Below are 24,317 nucleotides of genomic sequence, written 5' to 3'. Positions count from 1 at the left end.
TGCTCCAGCCTTGTCCAACGCCACACTGCAAAGAGACCGGGGACTTTAGATTCAGAGGAGCTAAGATAATGAAGAACGAAACGGCAAGAGTAGTAAATCACTGTGAATATGAGCAGATCCCAAAGAAAGTTAAGCATTCATTTTGAAAATGAAAACACTTTGAGGTCATCTTGACACCGAAACTTTTACAGCATTGCTGAAGGACCTGCCAGCAGTCCTCTCTCATCCAAATCTAACGGGGAGGCTTGTACTGACAGCAGGACTTGAATCAGGACAGAGGTATGAGACTCAGCTACTCGGGCGCTTGGCAGCATTCGTATAAAGGCATTTTATACTGCAGAGTCCCTCCTCTCCTCTGGTCAGAGTTTGGCGATACCTTGAGAAACTTGAAGTTAGTTCAAGACGATGACTGGGGGCTCTGGGGCCCCCAACATAAGGAGGACATGGAGCTGTTGGAGCGAGTCCACAGGAGGCCACAAAGATGCTCAGAGGGCTGGAGCACCTCTGCTATGGAGGCAGGCTGAGAGAGTTGGGGCTGTTCAGCCTGGAGAAGAGAAGGCTCCAGGGAGACCTTCTAGCACCTTCCAGTACCTGAAAGGGCTACAGGAAAGCTGGAGAGGGGCTTTTTACAAGGGCATGGAGTGATAGGACGAGGGGGAACGGTTTTAAACTGACAGAGGGGAGATTGAGATGAGATATGAGGAAGAAATTCTTAGCTGTGAGGGTGGTGAGAGCCTGGCCCAGGTTGCCCAGAGAAGCTGTGGCTGCCCCCTCCCTGGCAGTGTTCAAGGGCAGGTTGGATGGGGCTTGGAGCAACCTGGTCTGGTGGAAGGTGTCCCTACCCCTGGCAGGGGGGTTGGAACTAGATGGTTTTTAAGGTCCCTTCCAAGCCAAACCATTCTGTGATTCTATCATTCGATGATGATGATGATTAGATAGCTACAAGAAATTATATTTGATAGGTCTGAAATCATTACCTCCCAGCTTTGATTACATTTTCTCCTCCCCCCACACCAAATATTGGCTTAGACTAACCAGAGGTTAGGTTTTCATTACTGAAAAGGAATTATTTAATCAAATAACATCCTTAGAATATACGTACATCCTCTTGCCATTCCTTAACATGAATTATATAGGGTTTGGGGCTTTGTTTGTTCTTTAAAAAGAGGAAAGTAAGTAAGGTCAGCACAGGTGGGCTACAGGTTATTTGCTCAGCCCCCAGAGCAGCTCAGCCAAGCAGAGGGGCAGGCGGCAGGACAGTGCTCACAGACAGCATCACACTGCTCCGCTCTGAACGCCGCAACTGGATTTCTGCTTCGCAAGCTCACATTCTAATACCGGTGAGATTTACACAGGCTTTCTTTCCTAAAGCCCAGCTCAGGTGGCAATGAATGTTCCCCCTGCCCATACAAAACACTATCATCTTTCCTTCTGCAAACTCTGTTTTGCTTCGATTCAGCAATCTTGCTAATAAAGCCTGCTGGGCTCATACGAGTTATTACAAAAACTATATATCAACTTGCAGTGGGGTTGGAGTTATTTTTAGGAGAAAGGGTGAGTAAGAATATCACCCATAACATGTTACAGCAGTATTACCGTGCTATGTTTATAGACCTCTAGTGTTTGTATTGTGCTTAAAGTGCTACAGTTTAGTTCTGCAGCTTTAAAAAGAATTACTTTACACAGAACACATATCAAACTGGATCTATCATGAGCACAATCACTGCCTATAAAGCACTGCCACTGTGAGCATCATAATTTCATAGCCTATTTCATCTCATGAACATTTTATGAAATAAGTACAAGAAATATTTATTTCTCCATCACTACTATGAGTAAATAATTATTAAGACATTGTAGAATTAAAGTAACTCGATGATAATAGTGGAGGATTTGTATTGTATTGGCCAAGAAGGCCAATGGCACCCTGGCCTCTATTAGGAATGGTGTAGCCAGCCGGTCTGGGGAAGGGATCGTCCCTCTGTACTCGGCACTGGTGAGGCCGCACCTTGAATCCTGTGTCCAGTTCTGGGCCCCGCACTTCAAGAAAGATGTTGAGGTGTTGGAGCGAGTCCAGAGGAGGGCGACCAAGCTGGTGAAGGGTCTGGAGGGTCTGACCTCCGAGGAACGGCTGAGGGAGCTGGGGGTGTTTAGCCTGGAGAAGAGGAGGCTCAGAGGTGACCTTAGTGCAGTCTACAACTACCTGAAGGGAGGTTGTAGTGGAGTGGGAGTCGGCCTCTTCTCCCAGGCAACCAGCGATAGGACAAGAGGACACAGCCTCAAGCTTGGCCAGGGGAGGTTCAGGTTAGACATTAGGAAGCATTTCTTCTCGGAAAGGGTCATTAGCATTGGAAGGGGCTGCCCAGGGAGGGGGTGGAGTCACCATCTCTGGAGGTGTTTAAGAGAAGCCTGGACATGGCACTTAGTGCCATGGTCTAGTTGCCATGGTGGTGTCAGGGCAATGGTTGGACTCGATGATCCCAGAGGGCTCTTCCAACCTGATTGATTCTGTGATTCTGTATTGTCCTGTATATGAAAACAGTAGCGTACAACTGAATTTCTCTAAGAGACAGGCCATACACAAGGCTCTCCAACATCAACACAGTAAACGAACACAGCACCTGAACATTAACTTTATCATATCCTGGAAGATTGCTATAAACAGGTTTTAAGCTGATAAAAATTTGGAAAAATATAGACACAAATGCTTGCAATGATGCTCACACAGGCTGGACCTCAATATTGCAAACCCAAGCCTTCTCAATCCTGCAGCCACACAAGAGATGTCCACACTTTACCTATTTATGTAAAAATACTTAGTGAGAAACACTTGTGGATTTTTATAACCAATAAATAACCACAGTTTTGACTTCCAGAAGAAAAAAAAAAAAAGGAGAAAAATCAAATGTTAGTATGAATTGTAGTAACTGCAAAAAGAAGCAGTTGGAATAGCACTCAGTTTCTTTTAAGAAATCTCCAAAGGTTAACAAACAAGTTTCTGCTCCAACTTTACACTGACAGATTTTATAACTTTTTCCATTCACAAAAACCTCTGAAGACGCAGGAAGCCCTGGGTTAAATGCTGCAGCAGATTTAGATGGAGACGCAGACTGCTGCAGCGAACGTACCGTTGCTTCTTTGATCGAGTGCATAAGTTATAGTGATTTTTTGAGCGCACCAAGTTTCCGTGCTGCATCCATAAAAAGCCTTTTTATCCTTCTCCTGCTGCCAGTCCCTAGGTATGCTCTCAGGGTATTCCTACCACTTAAGAAACTACAGGGAGATGCTCTGAGTATTTCCAAGTAGATCAAGACAGAGCTGATACAAACATATGCATTAAGTTGTCTTTTTTCATCCCATGCCTAGTCAGGGGCATGACTGGAATTATGGGCAAGTGATATAAAAGTACGATTGCTAAACAATGCCAAAAATAAAATTGTTACCTTAAAGATAAGCAGGTCTCAAAGTAACATTACCAAGTTCCTTGCAAATACTCAGGCTAGACATAAAACACTCTCAAAGCATCAACTAGGGGTTAGAAATAAACCTGATCTTCATCCAAAGGAGGTGGGCTAAACTCCAGGGAAATCCTTCAAGAGATACACCAACCAAAAGGTTGAGTGTGTAATGAAAGAAGCAACCAGAAACGTTTTTAGGTGTCAGCCCTTCACTCCTCGGCCCTACAGACTCTTCCCCAGGACTTGTGAGATAGAGGGGATGCAGTACCAGATGTGAAAACATACGCTGACAGCACATTTTAAGGAACTTGGCTGATAATCTCCCTTGCTCCTTTGGCCCATATGCACATTTGTAGCATAAGGAGCCCCAGGAATACTCTTTTAATGCCACTGCATTGCCCAAGGGACAGTCTTAAAGCCCTACAAAAACACTGGCTCCACGAGAGGCCAGTTTCCAACAGGCAGCTACTGAGATGTCCTGCACACCTGGAATGACACCTGATATTTCTGGTATCTGTATCATACTATTTCTTGTATCAGCACTAGTGTGGCCAGCAGGACTAGGGCAGGGATTGTCCCCCTGTACTCAGCACTGGTGAGGCTGCACCTCAAATGCTGTGGTCAGTTTTGGGCCCCTCACTACAAGAAAGACCTTGAGGTGCTGGAGCGAGTCCAGAGAAGGGCAAGGAAGGTGGTGAAGGGTCTGGAGCACAAGTGTGATGAGAAGCGGCTGAGGGACCTGGGGGGTTTAGTCTGGAGGAAGGGAGACTGAGGGGAGATCTTATTGCTGTCTACAACTGCCTGAAAGGAGGGTGTAGTGAGGTGGGGGTTGGTCTCTTCTCCCAGGTAACAAGTGATAGGATGAGAGGAAACGGCCTCAAGTTGTGCCAGGGGAGGTTTAGATTGGAGATCAGGGACAATTTCTTCACGGAAAGGGTTGTCAAGCACTGGAACAGGCTGCCCAGGGCAGTGGTGGAGTCCCCATCCCTGGAGGGATTTAAAAGCCGTGTAGATGTGGTGCTGAGGGCCATGGGTTAGTGGTGGGCTTGGCAGTGCTGGGTTAACGGTTGGACTTGGAATTAAGACATCAATCCTAGAAAACCTCTTAAGCCCAGAGTGCCTTAGAAAATGGTCTCGCCCTGATATGTAATGGTCTCAGCACTGGACATGGGAAATTTTCAGTCACTGATCAATAATCGCTCCCCACATCTCCCAGAGGAGCGATGGCTACTAAACCACTTATCTCCATGGGAAAACAAAGACTCAAACAGGAAACCATGAAGGTTGCAGGATTCCAGTGAGGAGCAGTTTCTCTGACCACAGGAAAAAATCATGATCTGAATCCTGCCTGACTCTACAATAGCAGGATGAAGAAGAAAACAAAAAGCAAAAAACAGCTGAAAACATTAAACACAAGGAGGGCAAAGAAGAAACTGCTGCCACAGTGCATTTTCCCAAAACTAATGGAAAGTCCTGTGAAAGGCAGGTTCTTCAGAGGCTAGTGATTTGTTGGCATGCTGTGCAGAAAATCCCACTTTGCCATAAATGTCTAATTGATTCCTTGCTACACAGTGCTCCTTATGGACGCTGAGTAAATGCTTTCCAATCTCAAGAGCCATCTAACACCTGTGCAATGAGATGCTATTTTTTGATGTTTGCTTAGGAAGGCAGATCCAAACCTCTCAAGAAGATGTTTGGAGACTCAGGTAGGGCCCAAAGCACTCATACTGAAAGGCAGAATAAGTCTTAGAAGCAGAACTGCCTCAATTGTGTTAGAAAAGCCTGATTGCAACGGATGCAGCTATTATTACCTTTGCAAGTGTCCTTGGGAGATGCAGGAAGGTGGGAACATACATCAGAGGACCTAGCTACATTATCAGGAATATATTTGGAAAGAGCACTCAAAACTATCTGGTCCTACACCAAAAATGCAGGAACTTCATGGTGGTCTGAAGGACCACCAACCTGGAAGAGGTCAAGCAAGGATACGATTTGGGCACACAGGACAAAATGCACTATGCAGCCAGGCAAATCCCCACCTGCACGGGCTCAACTCTGTCTCTCCAGGCATGATCTCCGAGCATGAGACTGACCCAAAACGCCCCGGCAGATGAAGAGTTCAGCCAACACCTCTGGATTTAATTGACTGAATGAGAAACCGCATATTCACTCTTAGCCCTAGAGACTAAACAAATTAAAAACAGACTAAAGAGTTTATAAAGTCTGTTCCAGCCAGCATCCTTTCACCAAAGCTGGGGGGGGAAAAAAAAAAACACATCAAACCCCTCAATATGGTTTTCTTGGAGATGAATAATGATGATTATCAGTGTTGGTGAATACCAACAAGGCCAGGAGAAGCTCAGGCATTTGGACTTTGCAATGACAATAGTAGCAAGCCATGATAAAGTAAGGGACCTCTTGCAAGTACAGTGCACAGCAATATAAAAATAAACATGGTGCAGGTCAAGAGACATGATGCACTCTCTCCACTGAGCTGGTAGTGCTACTGCCCCCATTCTGCCCTTGTGCAGTCATTTAGCCTATTTAAACCCAAAACGGGCCTCTGTTCTCCATTCCTCTTTCATTTCTAAGAATCATTCCTCCGAATCCTTTCTCTGAGGAGAGAAAGAACTGACTCAGAAGGCCCTAGGGCTAGAAGAGCAATTACGTCCTATTAAATCAGATCCTTATGAGAGCAGTCCATAAAAAGAAACAAGAGAGGGGTCAGAGGGAGAGTGACACAAAGGCAGATTGAATGCAGTGTTTGTGGATGACTGCACATAGCATCCAAGAGTCCCCAGTGATCATTGTCCAGTTAAGGGGGAAAAAAAACACATAACTGCACAGTTAGGAAAAAGCAAACAGGAGAGAAAATGGTGCTGCACTCCAGCACACCTTCAGAAGCAAGAACAAGTGCATTGAACAACAGATCAATGATAAAATCTTAGAGCATCACAAAACTTGGGCTCTGTGACAACCTGCAGGAGGCAGCAAGGTGATGTCTTGAGGAACAGAGACAGTATCTATATGCCTGCTTTGGTTTTGATTCAACAGGGAAAATCCCCAGAGACTGAGGAGTTGCTTTGAGGATTTTACCCATCTGAGACCAGACAGCTCTACCGCCTCTGATGGAAGGTCTTCTATGGCCTCTTGCATTTCTCTCTGTAGTTCAAACAGCTACAGAGACTTTGTCTTCCCTTATCAACACCAAAGCTTGACATCCTGGCAAATCTTGCAGTTTCTAGGAACATGTTCCTTCCCAAGACATCTGTGACTCCCAAAAAACCATGTTCCCATGGGAAGTCACAATTAGATGTTTCATTGTTTTGGAGAAGCTACCAAGAATGAAGCAAGAAACAAAGTCAACTTTAAAAAAAAAAAGGCAAATCTCCATGCGTGAAGACAAAAATAAAATGAAATTTAAGAGAGGAAAACTACTAAAACAAGGGCTGGAGGAAGTGTAGGCTGTTTCACAACCTGGGTTCTCAAAAAGCTGCTTCTTCCCTTTTTGTGCCTACAGAAGTAGGAGCCCACAGGGTATTGGTAGAGCTATTTTTCTTCACTCAGGTTCTCAACCTGTGGTGCAGAGGTGCAACTTCAATATTAATTTGCAGAAAGACAAAGAGTCAGGGAGGATGTTACAGCACCCACTGCTAAAACAACATCATGAGTGACAAAATAGTTAATCCAAGTATTTTAACCTTCCTTTTCACCCCAGCTCACTGTATTGTTTCTTCTATACTTTATGGGAATAGCAACAAACAAAAAAGGAGGACTCTTTACACCTATTAATATAGTCTCTAAATAAATTAGAACATCTGTTTATAACGGCAAGACTGTTATTCACATGAGAGCCTAAAACTGGTACCTTGTCACCTGATTTATCTACAGCTCTGCTGATCTATTTTCCTTTCATAATGCAACCATCAAATTTGGCATACTGCAGTTGACAGGTTCAGACAGAGAGGGAGCACAAGAGGAAACATTTGGTTTCAGATGTGGGATATCACATTTATCCTCATTAGGGTGAGCTAACACCCACACATAACTCAAACCTGTCAACACGGGACAGATCTAGATGTATCTCTCTGAAAGAGACCTTGCCAGGTTTTCACATTTTTAAGTGCTTTCAGAAAATTTTAGAAACATTATGTCCAAAGAAAGCATAGCGACAAAGAAGTCAATGAATGCAAACCTGCAAAACTGGAACTTGGAAAGTGTTTGGTTTTTTGCCTTAAAGAGAACTGGAGGTGGTGGACTAATTTTAGAGGCAGAATATGATTAACCAGCAAGAACCTTTTTTGGCTCTAAAAGAAACTTCAATTTTAAGACAATCTGTTGACCCACTCTTAGAGCAATAGACTTTATCAGAAATATTACCTTTCTTATGAGAAGTTTATTTTATTCTCAAAATTGTTTTACTTGCAGAGTCAAGAGTGCCAGTATAGACTAGTTGAGATCCATAAGCCACAGCATCACTTGTCCTCCTTTTCACTACCAGTCTCATCAGCCCGGAGGAATACTGTTGCTGTAGGTGGTCAGAGCATGTATGTTTAATGCTTCCAGCAATTTCAGCCCCTAACAAGTACTTGCTTATATCACAAATAAGTTGATTTCCACCTTCAAAGCACAGCTATAAGGGAAATTTTTTGATGTTGCTAGAGATTAAGGGCATCTCTTTACCCAGTTCAGTTAATATGCAAAAGTGGTGGAGTTTTCTTGCTACTTAAAGAACGTAAGGGACTTAGGGGTGTTCCCTGCCCCAAACCATTTCAGAACGTGATGAAATACCAGTTCCTACCTTGCTACTTTATATAAATCCTTCTTCCGTAGTTCATGAGAGCTACCTGAGACAAATGGACACGTGCCATTTGCCTCAAGAGTCCATTATAACCAGCTTCCTTCCCATCAGGCTTAAGGGGAAACTTTGGAGGGGAAGAGAAATGCTCAGTTTGTACAAAACACTACTCAGGAAAGATGGGTTGCTACAACCACCCAAATCCAACAGCTCTCCACATCCTAATCGAAGTCTCTGTCCTGAGAAGTCTTTCACAGGCATAGGACTTAGTTTGTGTTACTATTTAATGCTCACACAGATACCTGATGACAGCACCGCTGCTAAGGAACAGACAAATATTTAAAATGCAAAGAACAGACTGAAAATAGCAAAAACCCTGCCTGAGGTCAGGGAAGGTATCAAGCCATAAGGAGATCTCTTTTCATTGGGCTCCGATTGCAATGCTACCTTCTCTCCCACCCTGGCACCTAGTGCCTTTCATGGAGTCCTTCAGGTTGCTGTGCCTCACGGTGGGTACCTCCTGTTAGGGTTTCCCTCCTCTCTGGAAGAAATACATTGGCATCAGCCTAATGGATTTTGTTAACTGACCAAATGTGTCCTTGGCTATCTACATTTAATACATAAGGCACTTCCAAGGTGGTCTGTGCCACAAATCCATCAGACCCAGTTACCCCAGAGGACTAAACTATGTAACAGTACAAGCAGGACAAAGCTAGAGAAATAAAGTGGTTTAAAGACTGGGATATGGTGGGGCCATCAGTAGTCCTGAAAGTCCGAAGCAGGTGAACTGGGGACCCTTATTTTCCTAGAATCACACAGAATCCCAGAATCAATCAGGTTGGAAGAGCCCTCTGGGATCATCAAGTCCAACCATTGCCCTGACACCACCATGGCAACTAGACCATGGCACTAAGTGCCATGTCCAGGCTTTTCGTAAACCCCTCCAGAGATGGTGACTCCACCACCTCCCTGGGCAGCCCCTTCCAATGGCTAATGACCCTTGCTGAGAAGAAATGCTTCCTAATGTCCAACCTGAACCTCCCCTAGTGGAAATCTGGCCAGCAAGACCCAGACTATGGCTAGAGTCAGCATAGAAGGGAAAAAAAAAGCTTATTAAACTTCTTAAAAGCAAAGCAGTCCTAAATTTGGGATTCTGCTTGCTGAGAAATTTCAGTTTCAGCTCCTGACTTACAGCTTTGTTTTCTCACTACTGACCCAAAGAGGAAGAAGAGCCCAAGTTCAGCCCAAACCAGTATTTCCAAGGCTTTAGACATGGTAGAAGCAGCGATCCTTGGGCTTTCATGCCTAGGACTCTGTCTGCCTCAGTACAGCAAGGCTGTCCTGGAGAGAGGGACTCAGAAGGGCTCTCCAACAACCATAACTCTCATTCTGTAGTTCCTCAGGGCTGTATCTTATGAAAGCCCAGGCAGGAGCCCACCTGAAAACCAGGCAAGTTTCCAGCTAAATCCTACCTGTATTTCAATAATACTTTAAAACAAAACAAAACACACAAACAAAACACAACAACCACAAAGTATACAACAACAACAACAACAACAAAAAACAAAAACAAAAAAACACCACCAAAGCCCAAACTCTTTGCATAAAACTTTTCAGATTCAAGAAATTCAGAGCCAGTCCAAAAAGTCCAGATGCACACCCAGAAGAGCGAAGTCCACCAGGACTGGGGCAGCCTCCTCTTTTAGAGGTGATGGAGCATATTAGCAGTTACTGGGTTTAGAGGATGAGACTAACCACACATCTCCCTTAGCCTTGCACAATTTAAGAGCTATTCTATGCAAACACCCTGAAAAGGGAGCTCCCACATCAGTGCATGTTCAGGCCAGAAAGTGTTTAGATTGAGAGGTCCTTCCTGTTGGGACCGATGAACAAAATCCAATCCAGCTGAAGCATGGCACGTGCCAGGGGCACACTCCAACCTCTCAACTCAACACTTGCCTCTATCCAGCATGCTGCAGATAGAGAGAACATCCTCCTTTTGAACTCAGTACCTCATTCTGATTTCCCTCTGATAGCACCTCACCATTTCTACTCCAAGAACACTTCCCTCGGCTTCCTCCTCTCCCCATCTCAATCACAATTTACAGTATCCTCCTATTTTCCTGTACTGTGTTTTACTTCTCCGTGCACAGTTGGTGCAGTTTGACACATAACAGGTTGAATAATAGAACGTACGAAAGATTTTCTTCTTGTGTTTTCAACAACCTCAGTATTTTCTCAAGCTTCACTGTATTAATTGACTTTTCATCTCTAGAGTCCAACCTGTTTGTATCAGTGCTGCTCTCCCTCCTGATAACAAAAAGAAATACAGGGAGGGCAGGAAATCTGATGCAAGACATGGAATAATAAGACAAAGAATACAAAATTTTTACTCAGTCATCAGATGCATGGGAACACGCGACTGGACGGGAAAGAGTCAAGCCTACTAGTGTGGGTAGGGTTGAGCAAATGCATGAACAAAAATGACTGCACGTGTAAACCCAGTATTGGACAGCATGAAATTACCTTTCTGCTAGAACCAAAGAGAACATGGAAAAGTGGAGTCAAGCCTTTCCCTGACTCTTCACTGAGGTACAATGCTACAGACATGGCCACCCGAGGAACGTAACAAGCCTGGAATTACCTTCAGAAAGCATCATCAAGCCATAGTGAAGAAGAAAGAGCCTGGAGGTCAACACTCATCATTATCCAGCCTTTTAAGATTCACCGAGCTCAGCAAGTGTCACATACATATGAATCTTAACATCCATGGTAAAGGACCAGAATACTCAAGGATCATAATTATAAAGGTCTCAACAGCACTAGTAGAGTCCTCATGTCTAGAGGGGAAAATTAAAACAGACACTACTACTGCTTCACCATGACAAATGAGAATGCAGACAGTAACAGTGAAAATGACGGATGTTTTCGAATCCATCTTACTTAAATTATTACTTAAAATTAGTCTAAGGAAACATCACCAATATATAACTCAGACTCCTGGTAAGAGGCTCTCTCTAAACGCTGAATCATAAATTATAAACAAGCATAAGAGTATTGGTTATCAAATGCTCTACATGAGTAATTTTTATTCATATTAATCACAGCTGTAAGTCCAAGTAAGGAAAGAAAAGAGGAATTAATGGAAGAAACACTTGCAGTGTTTATTTGATTTTTGAGAGAAGAAAATACCTCAGTAATACTGGTTTCTCCAGTATATTTTTGTAAAGAATAAACTACATAGTTGGGGGGAAGTAGGGGGTGTTAATAACCGAGAGGACACAATGATAAGCCAAAATGAGCTAGTGAGCCTGTTCTCATAACCATAATCCAACCCATTTGATAATGTCTTCTTCCATTTCCATTACTTCATCATCACTCATTGCATTATGTCTAAACATAGACTATAAACTCTTCATAATTCTGTTTGTAAAGCATTATGCATATTTACGGGGCTATCTAAATAATCTTAAATTAAGTTACAAAACCAACCAAAGACTGGGGGAGAGCCAAGTCTGCCCTCATACATAGAGGGCTGCCAGAAGAGCAAGGATAAGCTAAAGTGCCCAAAAGACACAAAAGTTGCCTTTGACACACATTTGTTCTAGAAGACAAGAATCAAGAATGCAGGGATAGAGTTTGGACCAACTATTAGAAACATCTGGTAAATTCAAGGAAGTGACAATAATCAGATGTACCAAAGGGTCATCTGAGTACCAAGCTGTGTTCAATACTCCAAACCGTGGTGGAAACAGTTCTGCCCATAAATCCCCCCACAATCCTCTCTAAAGAATGAGAAGAGGCTGAGCAGGAGATAAATATATGCTGATTTTGACAGTGTCCTGTTGTTATGGGGTGTTGTCAAGGGACAACATGGAACGCAACACCCAAAACCAGCCGTGCCGCAAAAATACCGTGAGCACACCTCTGATGTGGTGGTGTTTTGGGAAGCAAGCACAGAGCTGTGCAGTGAAAAACTCTGCATTTTTACTGTGAAAAAAATACCATTGAAATATTATTTTAAAGCAGTTTTTTTATCATCGATGGAACAGATCCTGCACCTCACCAAAGTAGTCTGTGTATTCAAAAGGAGGACTGAAAAACCTAAATCTTTCCCTGTAATGCTGGGGGTGAAAACATATAATTTCCTTTGGCATCCCTCACTAACTACTTCATCACGCAAAATACCATTTGAATGTGCAAAATTTAAAAAAAATAAAAGCCAAAGGAATTAAACCTGTGCCCTGAGAAAGGACTTAACCTTAGAAGGACAGAACATTAAAGCTGTTTTGGGAAACTAGTGAAGAGCATTTGCAACTACACAGCATTAAGAATTTGGCAGGAACCCATGTTTAAAGGATGGCTTACCGCCTTGAAAATATTTTTGTTTAAAAGAACAATTTAAGAAACGAATTTGCGCACGTACACGTACATATAAACACACAAGTTATGTATAATTTGTAGTTTTCCCATATTTGCTCAAAAGGTATGGACAAGCAAGAAACCTCCATCCCCCTTAGGTGTTATCTGGCCAAAATGCTTGCGACTCTACCAGATGGCTCTGGTAAGGAGCAAGAAGAATTTTATAAGCATATAATCCATTTGCATTGTACCAAATCAAACTGGGCATTTCTGAATTCAAACAGGGACATTTGCCTCAGAACTCATGACCAGTCACTCTCAGAAGAGGGATGCTGTAGTAGATGGACACAAGGTTTGATCAAGCTTAGTAACTCCTACAGATAAACATGCACTTCCTTTCAAAAGAAAAAACATATATATATAAAATATGCCAAATTTGACATGTGAAGAGGTAGAGAAATTAGAAAGAGCAAGTTACAAAATGCAAACAGCTGACATTTTGCAGAAGCAGAGCACTGGCAATACCGCTCCCATCCAAAGACTTCCAGAAACCTGACGGCTCCCAAGAACAGCAGAATATCCCCTGCTCTCGTGTGCCACCAAGAAAACAAAACCCTGCCACAACACACACTGTGACAAATCAGATGTGCTAACCTGCAGGTGCTACACTTCTTTTCTGCAGAAAAATACCATTTTCTGTTAGACAATGCATTGCCTCTGCAGAGAGCCCTGTGTGCTTCATCAACATTTATAAGCTCATCCTCAAATACCCTACAAGGTAGCAAGCCATGACCATATTCTCCTTGGTTTACAGTCATTTCCCCTTTCCATAACACCATTCTTTCTGTTAAGTCCCTAATTTATATAGCAAACCACTGCTATTGCCTCAAAGCCAAAGAACTATATTTAGTGGAGGTTTATTCCAACGGATCTCAGTGCAAGGCTAACAGCTTTCACCCTCTTTCTTTATATAGGGAGGCACACAAATCCAGTCAGAAATTTTCCAGGCAAAAGTAGTCCACACAATTTTTCAACAACCATATTTAGACAGCGTCTTTAACTTCTTTCTTTGAACCAATTTTTCCCATGAAATTAAAGTTTTCATCTCTATATGTGTTGAAAAAAAGAAATAAATATTATTTTTTTTAAACCGTACCTTCCATGACATACACCAGGGAACCCACATCTCCTTCCTTGATGATGCAGCTGTCTTTGCCATACTCCACGGGATACATACAATCCACAATCTCCTGGATCTGAGACAGTTCCAGATTCTTCATGAAGTCATTGTCAAGGATCGCTTCCTTTATTAGCTCCTTGGACCTGTGGCAAAAAAAAAGACAAGATTTATCCACGTGTCCATCAGCTGAGCCCATTAATAGCATGCGAACTTTAGCACAACTGCACGGTGCCCCAGTAAGTATCTCCTTGAAAAAAAAAATCCAAAATTTTCCCTAAAAATCTGATAAAGTCCATCTGCAGAGAAGTAAAAAAAAAATTACAGAAGTGTTAACTCGTAATTATTTTTGGTAAATAAGTTTTAGATACATCCAGTATCAAAATAAAAATAGATTTCATGTGATTGCAAGATCCTCTTTTAGCTACAAGTTTCACATCTATAATAACATCAAAGAATAACAGCTACTTGAAATATCTTCCATATACAAAACTGAAAGGAAATACAAACAAGAATTTAAAGGATTTATGACGTAGTTTATTATATTTTCTATTAAATTATACACACTGGAGCACACAAAAGCGCAATGCTGCACTGATTCTTTGCGTATTAATCAAATACCAAAGGCCATTATAGTCACTAGAGGAGGCACCGTTCTTACAGGAATAACACCACCATTAATTCATTTCTTTGATGACTAAATGGAAAATTCCAACGTTATATTAGTGTGCATAAAATTATACATGCAGTTTTGGTTTGGCATGTGATGGGGTTGGAAGTCAGGAGTTCTTAGTAGCCACTTTGCAAAGTCGAGTAAGGAACGAGTTGTTTCTGAAGATACAGATTTCAGAACACAAAGTTCAAGCATTCTCTGGGAGACTACCCAAATGGGTATGTAACACAACCTGCTTTCTCTACAAGTCCCTCTGCCAGCGTTATGTTATGACAGACACTGCGCAACAAAACCACTGACGTGTTTTTCCTGATTTTCCTGAGATTCTTTCAACTCCTACAACTAAAGTGCTCACCACAGGGTGAGTCACGCTCAGGTGAACCCTCCAATCTTCCCTTCAGACTGTCAAGTTCAACTTCATCTATCTGCTAGTGCAGTGTAACCATCATGTTATGACATTTTACAAAAAAACTCCTAAAGCAACCTGTGCAAATGAACACCTGAGAAGGCTAAATCTGTATCTAGATTAAAACTGAAGCCCTTAAAACACCTACAGGCTGGACACCAGGTCCTCGGCCCTTCATTTCTCACTATTTGCTAATGTGAGCTGGGTCTCTTTAGCTTGGAGAAGAGGAGACTGAGGGGTGACCTCATTAATGTTTATAAATATGTAAAGGGCAAGTGTCATGAGGATGGAGCCAGGCTCTTCTCAGTGACATCCCTTGACAGGACAAGGGGCAATGGGTGCAAGCTGGAACACAGGAGGTTCCACATAAATATGAGGAAAAACTTCTTTACGGTGAGGGTAACTGAGCACTGGAACAGGCTGCCCAGAGAGGGTGTGGAGTCTCCTTCTCCGGAGACATTCAAAACCCACCTGGACGCATTCCTGTGTGATATGATCCAGGTGATCCTGCTCTGGCAGGTGGACTGGACTAGATGATCTTTCGAGGTCCCTTCCAATCCCCAACATTCTGTGATTCTGTGTGTGATTCTGTGAGCCTAGCCCAGGCAGGTGACAGCTACCTGCTACGCATTCAAAAGAGTTTCATCTTTTTGAAATATGAATATGAAACAAGGTTTTCAAAGAAAGATACATTAATGGATCGTGTCTTCTTGAAAAAGAGCCAAATTGGGACTTCAGAAGACCAAACCCAGCCAGCCTTGCAGATATTATGCCTGTACTATAGTCCTTTTAAAGTACACCTCGAGGTTATATGCAGCACAGATCCAACTTGTTAACGTTGAAGGGGCTTTTTATGCTTTTGATAGTTTTCAGGTTATTTCAACAAAACATGCTACTCTACATCAGAGCCCACCGCTATTGACCCAGATGAAGCGCAGGACGGGAGGCAGACCAGACTTTTCAAGTACTGTCTGCAAGACGACACGGACTCAGACTGCTACAAAACCCTTTCGCTCTTGAGAAATTTAATTTGAGTTCACATACTGTCACTCCAATTCCTTGTGCATGCAAATAAAAACGACCAGAAAAAAAAAAAGCCTATATCTGTGTTACTTCTTGCTTTCCGTACTGCAAGCAGCTGGTAATTTGTAAGGTTGACCAGATGACAGATAACCCAATTTCCTTATTCCCTCCTCCTGTGCTAGAGCAAGACGATGCTTTCTCTGCTATGCCTTGCCTCAGTACTACTCTTTTGGTCTTCGCCACCCCCACAGGTCCCCCAAATCCTCCTAACAAAGGCGCTAATTATTACCATTACTCAAGCAGCCTGCCGAAGAAGAAAGTGTAATAAAAGCTTTCGCATTAGTCATATCAACTAGCATTACAATTTCAGCCATTTATTTCATTTTCCAAGGCTTTTGCCTTAATAAAATAAAGTCAGCCTTTCAGGGGGAGTGTTTGTAAGAATAGCCACAAGAGGGAATTCAGGCACGGTTCAAGTCAGAGCTCCCCTGTAATTTAGAGACCCGCAGCAAAAAACAATGCTCTTCTTATCAGAACGGAGCACCCTGAAGGATTTGATAAGGATCAGGGAAACTCGGTCTAAACGACAGCAAAGGAGCAGCACAGGGGCTAGGAAAATCCATTAGAAGTCTGTTTTGGGGAAAAGCAGCAAAATACACACAACGTGACCAAACTCAGGGAATTTATGAGCTTAACAGTATTATTACAGTCCAAGGGTACATCTGAACCAACTGATTTGTAGCCTCTGCCTTTCAACATAGAAATATCAGAGAAATTAAAGCTCAGATGCCCACCAAGCCATTGAAACCCTTTTAACGACAACACGAAACGCATCCATTAAGAGGCAAAACACGCCGGCCCGGACATCAATAACAGAGTTTCATCTCTGCCATATCTAAGCATATTAAAATTAAATATCTCCATAGAATGGTCTGGATAATAACTCAGTCACGCTTGAATGTAACCAAAATAGATATCATTATTTAAGGATTATTAGTTAAAATGAGACTTCAAATACAAAGAGTGTAGCATGAGAGAAAAGCTCTGGCTGCCCATAAACACTGCTGGCTGTAGGAGCAAGCACCTTGCAACCCAACTGCGTATTTAGGAGTGTATCCCACAGAATCACAGAATGTTGGGGATTGGAGGGGACCTCAAAAGATCATCCAGTCCAATCCCCTGCCGGAGCAGGATTACCTAGGTCATGTCACACAGGAACGTGTCCGGGCGGGTTTTGAATGTCTGCAGAGGAGACTCCACAACCTCTCTGGGCAGCCTGTGCCAGTGTTCGGTCACCCTCACCGTAAAGAAGTTTTTCCTCATATTTATGTGGAACCTCCTGTGTTCCAGCTTGCACCCGTTGCCCCTTGTCCTGTCAAGAGATGTCACTGAGAAGAGCCTGGCTCCATCCTCATGACACTTGCCCTTTACATATTTATAAACATCAATGAGGTCACCCCTCAGTCTCCTCTTCTCCAAGCTAAAGAGACCCAGCTCCCTCAGCCTCTCCTCAGAAGGGAGACGTTCCACTCCCTTAATCATCTTCGTGGCTCTGCGCTGGACTCTCTCTAGCAGTTCCCTGTCCTTCTTGAACTGAGGGGCCCAGAACTGGACACAATACTCCAGATGCGGCCTCACCAGGGCAGAGTAGAGGGGGAGGAGAACCTCTCTCGACCTGCTAACCACACCCCTTCTAATACACCCCAGGATGCCATTGGCCTTCTTGGCCACAAGGGCACACTGCTGGCTCATGGCCATCCTGCTGTCCACTAGGACCCCCAGGTCCCTTTCCCCTGCGCTGGTCTCCAACAGGTCTGTCCACAACTTGTACTCATACATGGGGTTGTTCTTGCCCAGATGCAGGACTCTACACTTGCCCTTGTTATAGTTCATTAAATTTCTCCCCGCCCAACTCTCCAGCCTGTTCAGGTCCCTCTGAATGGCTGCGCAGCCTTCCGGTGTGTCAGCCACTCCTCCCAGTTTGGTGTCATTAGCGAACTTGCTGACAGTGCACTCTAGTCCCTCATCCAAGTCATTAATGAATATATTGAATAGTACTGGACCCAGTACCGACCCTTGAGGGACTCCGCTAGACACAGGCCTCCAACTGGACTCTGTTCCATTGCCCACCACTCTCTGGCTTCTTTCCTTCAGCCAGTTCACAATCCACCTCACTACCCCATCATCCAGACCACACTTCCCCAGTTTAGCTGCGAGGATGCTGTGGGAGACCGTGTCAAACGCTTTACTGAAATCGAGATAGACCACATCCACATCAGACTAAACCACGCTTCATACTTTGTAAACTACAAACCTTTTCATCAGGAAATATTCCATCAGTCTTAAAAAAATAAATAAATAAAGAGCTTAGCTTGATATATTTGAAAATTAGTTGATACTAAAAATACATTGTCATAGCTACAATAAGAGTTACTCTATTGTTCCATGCAAGAGAATATTCGTCACTCTAATAATTCAAAAACATTATGCATGCAATGTAGATTACCATTCCCACATATCTGCACATGCCAGGCCTTCAGCAACTTCTACATTATTTTATTACGCAGTTTTCTTTCAATGTAATTCACAGCTGTAATTTCAGGTAAATAGATTTTTTTTCTTTTATATTTATTTTTACATGAAATGAAACTCAAAGCATATAAATTAACTCAGATTTCACAACTATTCCATAACAAAGGCTTTTCTAAACCACGCCATTCCTTAATCATCATCATTAGTATTTTAAAACAGCATCTATCTCAGATGTGTGAATACACAGATCTACCTAGTAATACAAAAAAGGTACTTAAAATGGTCAAAAACACACTCCTGCTGTTGTAAGTAAGTGGTTTAAACAAGATATAGCTGATTCAATACCTCTTATTATGTTCAAATAGTATTTATCCTGTATTTTCTGATGCAAGCTTCTAATAGAAACAATCTGCAAACAAAATCAACTACAGGATTTGTAAGGGACCAGGACTATTTCCAAATGACCCTGTTTTAAGAAGGGTGCATTTTCATGAATATTTACTTGGCGCTGAATTGAACGGCTCCTAATGCAGAGGGTCATTCAGAGTAGGAAGAGGTTGTCATCATCTTCACTCTCCAGAGGTAGGAAGCTGGCACTAAGCCATCACTATTTTTCTGAAAGATTGATGATCAAATGCGACAGAGACTTGACGAACAGTTTAAAAAAATAAAAGGGCACAATCCTGTGCGATAACATCCTTTCCCAAATCAATTTAAGTCCATCATGGTAATTAATAAGGCAACAGTAGGAACAAGATAATTGCATTTTAATTTGTAGAAGTCATGAAAGAAGCACCTTAAGAAGCTTGCTAAAAATACACTTGGAACCATAGCATGCTTTGGGTTGGGAGGCACCTTAAAGCCCATCTAGTTCCAACCCCCCTGCCATAGGCAGGGACACCTTCCACCAGACCAGGTTGCTCCAAGCCCCATCCAACCTGGCCTTGAACACTGCCAGGGAGGGGGCAGCCACAGCTGCTCTGGGCAACCTGGGCCAGGGTCTCACCACCCTCACAGCAAAGAATTTCTTCCTCATATCTCATCTCAATCTTCCCTCTGCCAGTTTAAAACCATCCTCCTCGTCCTGTCACTCCAGGCCCTTGTAAAAAGTCCCTCTCCAGCTTTCCTGTAGCCCCTTCAGGTACTGGAAGGTGCTAGAAGGTCTCCCCAGAGCCTTCTCTTCTCCAGGCTGAAAAGCCCCAACTCTCTCAGCCTGTCTCCACAGCAGAGGGGCTCTAGCCCTCTGAGCACCTTCGTGGCCTCCTCTGGACTCACTCCAACAGCTCCATGTCCTTCTGTTGGGGGCCCCAGAGCTGGACGCAGCACTGCAGGGGGGGTCTCATGAGAGCAGAGCAGAGGGACAGAATCCCCTCCCTCGCCCTGCTGGCCACGCTGCTGGGGATGCAGCCCAGGACACCGTTGGCTTTCTGGGCTGCCAGCGCACGTTGCCAGCTCATGGTGAGCTTCTCGTCACCCATCACCCCCAAGTCCTTCTCCTCAGGGCTTAATACGTAAACACCTGTATGCCTGGTTGCGAATGCCTCCCAGAAGAAAAGCATACAAACTTGTGTTAATTCACACACCTCCTAATCCCGTACTAGGGGCTGCTCCAGTCCTCCAGTCAGATCAGAGTCAGCCACAACCCCCACAACAAACCAGCATGGCAGCTCGGGAGCAGCAAAACGCCTGGAAAAAAAATCAGCCACGTTTTCTGTCTCGGCAGACAGGGGCTCTGCACAGAAGCCCTGTTTCAGCTGTGCTGGAAAAGGCTTGTATTAGAGGTTTGCCTTACCGCAGTGGCCATAAAATGCAGAATTTGGCTGAGCATTTTGCTCAAAACCCTGCTGCTGACATCCGCTGGCTACTCATCAAGCACGAAGGCAGAAAATAAAAATATTGGTTTGTAGTAGAGGCAAAAAAACAACCTGAGATGTTAGCAGCCCTAGATAAGAAGCAAAGCTAATGCTACGTTGGTTTGCAGTGTACATAGTAAAATACCACACTCTGTACTACAGTCTGTTGTTATCCTGACAGTATTTTACAAAGAGCAGAATGAATAGTCGTCTCAGGCCCTTCACCCACAGCAAAAAAAACCCACGTTCTCTATGCTAGATTTGTACCTTCCGGCACGTACGATAAATATTAGAACAAAAAGTTAATCTCCGTCCCAAAAGGTCTTACTTCAACATCAGCAAAGCTGCTTGCTGAGTTTAAGGAAAGGAAGAATTTAAGTGCAACAGGGTTTGCAGGAGCCCGAGGTTCAAAGGGAGCAGCAGTAGCTACTCAGGTATCATTCTCCAGGGAATCCACTGCTGGCAAGAGTTGCTCAAACAGAGGTGGATCAAGAAGAATAAAAGAAATTAAGAGTTCAATTTAGACAGCACTGACGCAGAGCAGTTGGAAGCAGATCTGAATTTTATGGTGTTCCCAAGTATACCACCACAGCTACGTACCAAAACCATTTTAAACTACCACAAGAAAAATGAAAAGCAATGTACCAGGCAGACAGGCTGGAAGACATCTCAAAAAAGGTAAAGAAAAAGTGCATTCTGTATTAATAGTCAAATAGAAGAAAAAAAATACACCAGACCTTTTCTTTAGCTGTTCCTCTCTCCAAACTTCAAATAAAACTTTTCAATATGAACTTTTATGCCAATACTAATGTGGGGGAAAGAGTATTTTTTCTAGAGCCTCCCCCACCAAAAGTCTGCCAAGTAATGACCTAAATCCCTGTATTTAGGGCGAAACATCTACAGGAATTTGACCAAGCAGAGAGACAGAGCTCACTGCCACAGCTGAAGTATAAAGCAGTAAAAGTGCAGCTCCCTAGGAGATGCGTACTCCTTATTTACTCATATGATAAACCTTGCTCAAAGCTACTACAGTCAGTGGCATCTTTTTTGTGCCGTTTCATCATTACTGTAAGAATCCAAATTAAATACATATGTACATACATCCTTTACATCTATTCACCGACTAAACCTATCAAGAGTGTTTCTAGAAACTCAAGCCCGAGCACTACTTTTTGGGGAGCTTCCATATCCCTCTACAAAGAATTAAGCTGATTTCAGCAGATAAGAAACGTGGAAAAAAAATCTGCAGCCTCTGACCCAGACTATGACGAATGATTCAATAGTCCAGACAATCCCTACAACAACCATCTGTTTAAAATCCACACCGTGAAATGTTTAGAAGTGTTTACTTCTACAAAATGCGGCCATGGAAAAAAAAAAAACAACATACTTCTTTAAAAGGAGAAAACCTGGCCAAGGATTATGCCTGCTCCAGATTTCCAGAAACTATTCAGCAGGATGCAAATACACTGCATGAAGTGTTAAACGGATTTTTTTTTAAGTTGTACCTAGACATAGCTCCATTTCATAAAGGGGCATCCATTCCAAGTAACACAAAAAAGCAAAGACTGCAAGTTTCCAGCAGGTTTGGGGAAGCTCTTTGCTCAAAGCCCACATTCACCGAGCTTTTAACTATGTTTTTAAGACCTTTTGTGCTTAAACAAGTACCTAAGACTAGAACATATACTCACACACTGCTCTGGAACAGGACCTCAGCACTTCAGTTCCCAGCCTAGTTAACACCAAAACACTGGAGTTACCAATAATGAAGCTTTTTATCTCTTCAACCAACAAAACTAAAGAAAATCTCTGATGGAAGGATGTATGTTTAATCACTGAGGACAGCGATATCAAGAATAGACAAGTCAAATAATTTGAATAAGGTGTTTTAAAAGTTCTCCTAGAGATGCTCCCTTACAGACAGGAAAGTCCCCACCTTCTAAAAAGCAGTAAATATATAGATACAGAAGCCTTACTAAAAAATTGCTATTGCTTTCTATAAAATTATTCAATCCACCAAGTGGCCCATCGATCCTCCACGTATTTATCTGCACACTTTAGCTTCTTGGCTCTGTTTATGAATACTGTGGCCTGGTAAAACAGAGAGGTTCAAAAGTAACAGACAAAAATCATAAAGCCTCCCGTTGTAGTGAAGTGGGAGTCGGCCTCTTCTCCCAGGCAACTAGTGATAGGACAAGAGGACACAGCCTCAAGCTTTGCCAGGGGAGGTTCAGGTTGGACATTAGGAAGAATTTCTTCTCAGCAAGGGTCATTAGCCATTGGAAGGGGCTGCCCAGGGAGGTGGTGGAGTCCCCATCTCTGGAGGGGTTTAAGAGAAGACTGGACATGGCACTTAGTGCCATGGTCTAGTTGACATGGTGGTGTCAGGGTAACGGTTGAACTCGATGATCCCAGAGGTCTCTTCCAACCTGGTTGATTCTGTGATTCTGTGAAAAGGACTGTCAACAAGAGACAGCAGTCAAAATCTCTTCCTTGCACTCATCCCTTCTCAACAGGTTGTGTTACACACTGTAGTTATCTCTTAGGTTCCTACATAAGAAACAGAGGCAGAAAGAATTTTCCACAGTGATTATTTGATCCCTCAACCACCAACTTGAAGTTCACAGCCCTCAGAAAAGCCGGTTTTGCAATCAAAGTGTTTATGTTGGTAGAAAAATTATTTGCACCAAGTCAATCACGGAAAGGTGGAGGGTCCTTCCCAACACACACCCGCAGCGTAGGGCAGTATATCCTTTTTGCATGACAGCAATGCAATAGGAACTGTCACTTTCTGGAGCACATAATACTGGATAATGCCTTTAAATACTAAAGTCTGCAAGCGAACAACTGGATCTTCTTTTACAACTTACTACTAGGAGCAGGACAGGACAGAAAAGCCCAGACCTTTTGGTAAAATCTGGGTCTTGTTTGGACTGTAATGCCATTAATAGTCGATAACTCTACATTAGCTGTTTGTTTTGGCTATGGGTGAAGACAGATTTGAATGTTTAAAGGGAATTTTAAATATAACTCCAGAGAGCTATTCTTGTCTCATTAACTGGGAATAAGAGTAGGATTCAAGTCCAGGACTGAATAACATGAAGGCCCTTAAATATACTTGTGGATTTTCTTTGCAGCGCTTGCCTTTCCCACAACATACAACCCACAGCGTATCTTCAAGTTGCAAGAGGAAATTTCCAAGTAGAATCTTAAGCATCTTCAGCAGAGACTGTTACTGCACAGTTGGATGGAAGAATATGTTCTTCACAAGAGTACACTGAAATTTTTTTTAAATTGACATTTTGATTAAAGACAAGCAACAGGGAAAGTAACTGTGCCCTGATCTAAACCTGTAAAAAGGGAAAATAACCCCCCATCTTCATTTTTCTTATACTCAAATACAACTTACAGTTGCAGAATCAAGTTGCTCTGAAGAGAATGTGTCAATCACACAGCTCCACTTAGGATTTCTAAATATATCAGTAAAACATGCAGTTCATTTACACTGTGGTTCATTATATCGTATTTTAGCATTCAACATCTAAAAAGCAAAATAATTTCAGAAAAAAAATTAAATCTTCTTTCATCTATGCTGAAAATTGTTGTTAGTATAAAAATACTGTAGACAAGAGATGGTTAACTGTTGTATTTTAATATGTCTCACCCCACAGATCTTAATTTACCACCCTTTTCTAGGCTAGTATTTTGCATCCTACAAAACCCCAGGTTTAGATACTGGAAATGTTGGCAAGCTCAGTAAAAAAAAAAAAAAAAAAAAAAAAAAAAAAAAAAAAAAATTGGCTCTTGCCAACACAATTTGCCTCCTTCTGAAATATCTGACACCTCCAAGGAACTCCCACATGAGCTCCATTTTGAGAAACCACTACCAATACCTCCAAACAGGATCGAGCAGCTACTTGATTACCTGAAGCAAACAGTAGAAGCTTTGGGCAGCTCATTATAGGTGAAAACACGTAGCAAGGTCATGGTGACAAGGAATGGGGTGTCTCTCAGAGATGCCTGGCCAAACAAAGT

General features: G+C 42.8%; 1 protein-coding gene across 2 annotated transcripts in view; it reads right to left on the bottom strand.

Annotated features, from left to right (window-relative positions):
* The window catches only part of PRKG1 (protein kinase cGMP-dependent 1), a 577,366-nt gene that overhangs the window by 493,145 nt on the left and 59,904 nt on the right, over positions 1-24,317 (bottom strand). For both annotated transcript variants that reach the window (XM_068416564.1, XM_068416566.1), the window contains exon 2: positions 13,775-13,941. In XM_068416564.1, the coding sequence (XP_068272665.1) occupies positions 13,775-13,941 (167 nt within the window). The remainder of the gene's footprint in view (positions 1-13,774; positions 13,942-24,317) is intronic.

The sequence above is a fragment of the Nyctibius grandis genome, chromosome 20 (assembly GCF_013368605.1).
Source record: "Nyctibius grandis isolate bNycGra1 chromosome 20, bNycGra1.pri, whole genome shotgun sequence".
NCBI classification, from domain to species: domain Eukaryota; kingdom Metazoa; phylum Chordata; class Aves; order Nyctibiiformes; family Nyctibiidae; genus Nyctibius; species Nyctibius grandis.
The sequence above is the reverse complement of the archived record's forward strand: the minus strand, read 5'-3'. Positions and strand labels throughout refer to the sequence as shown.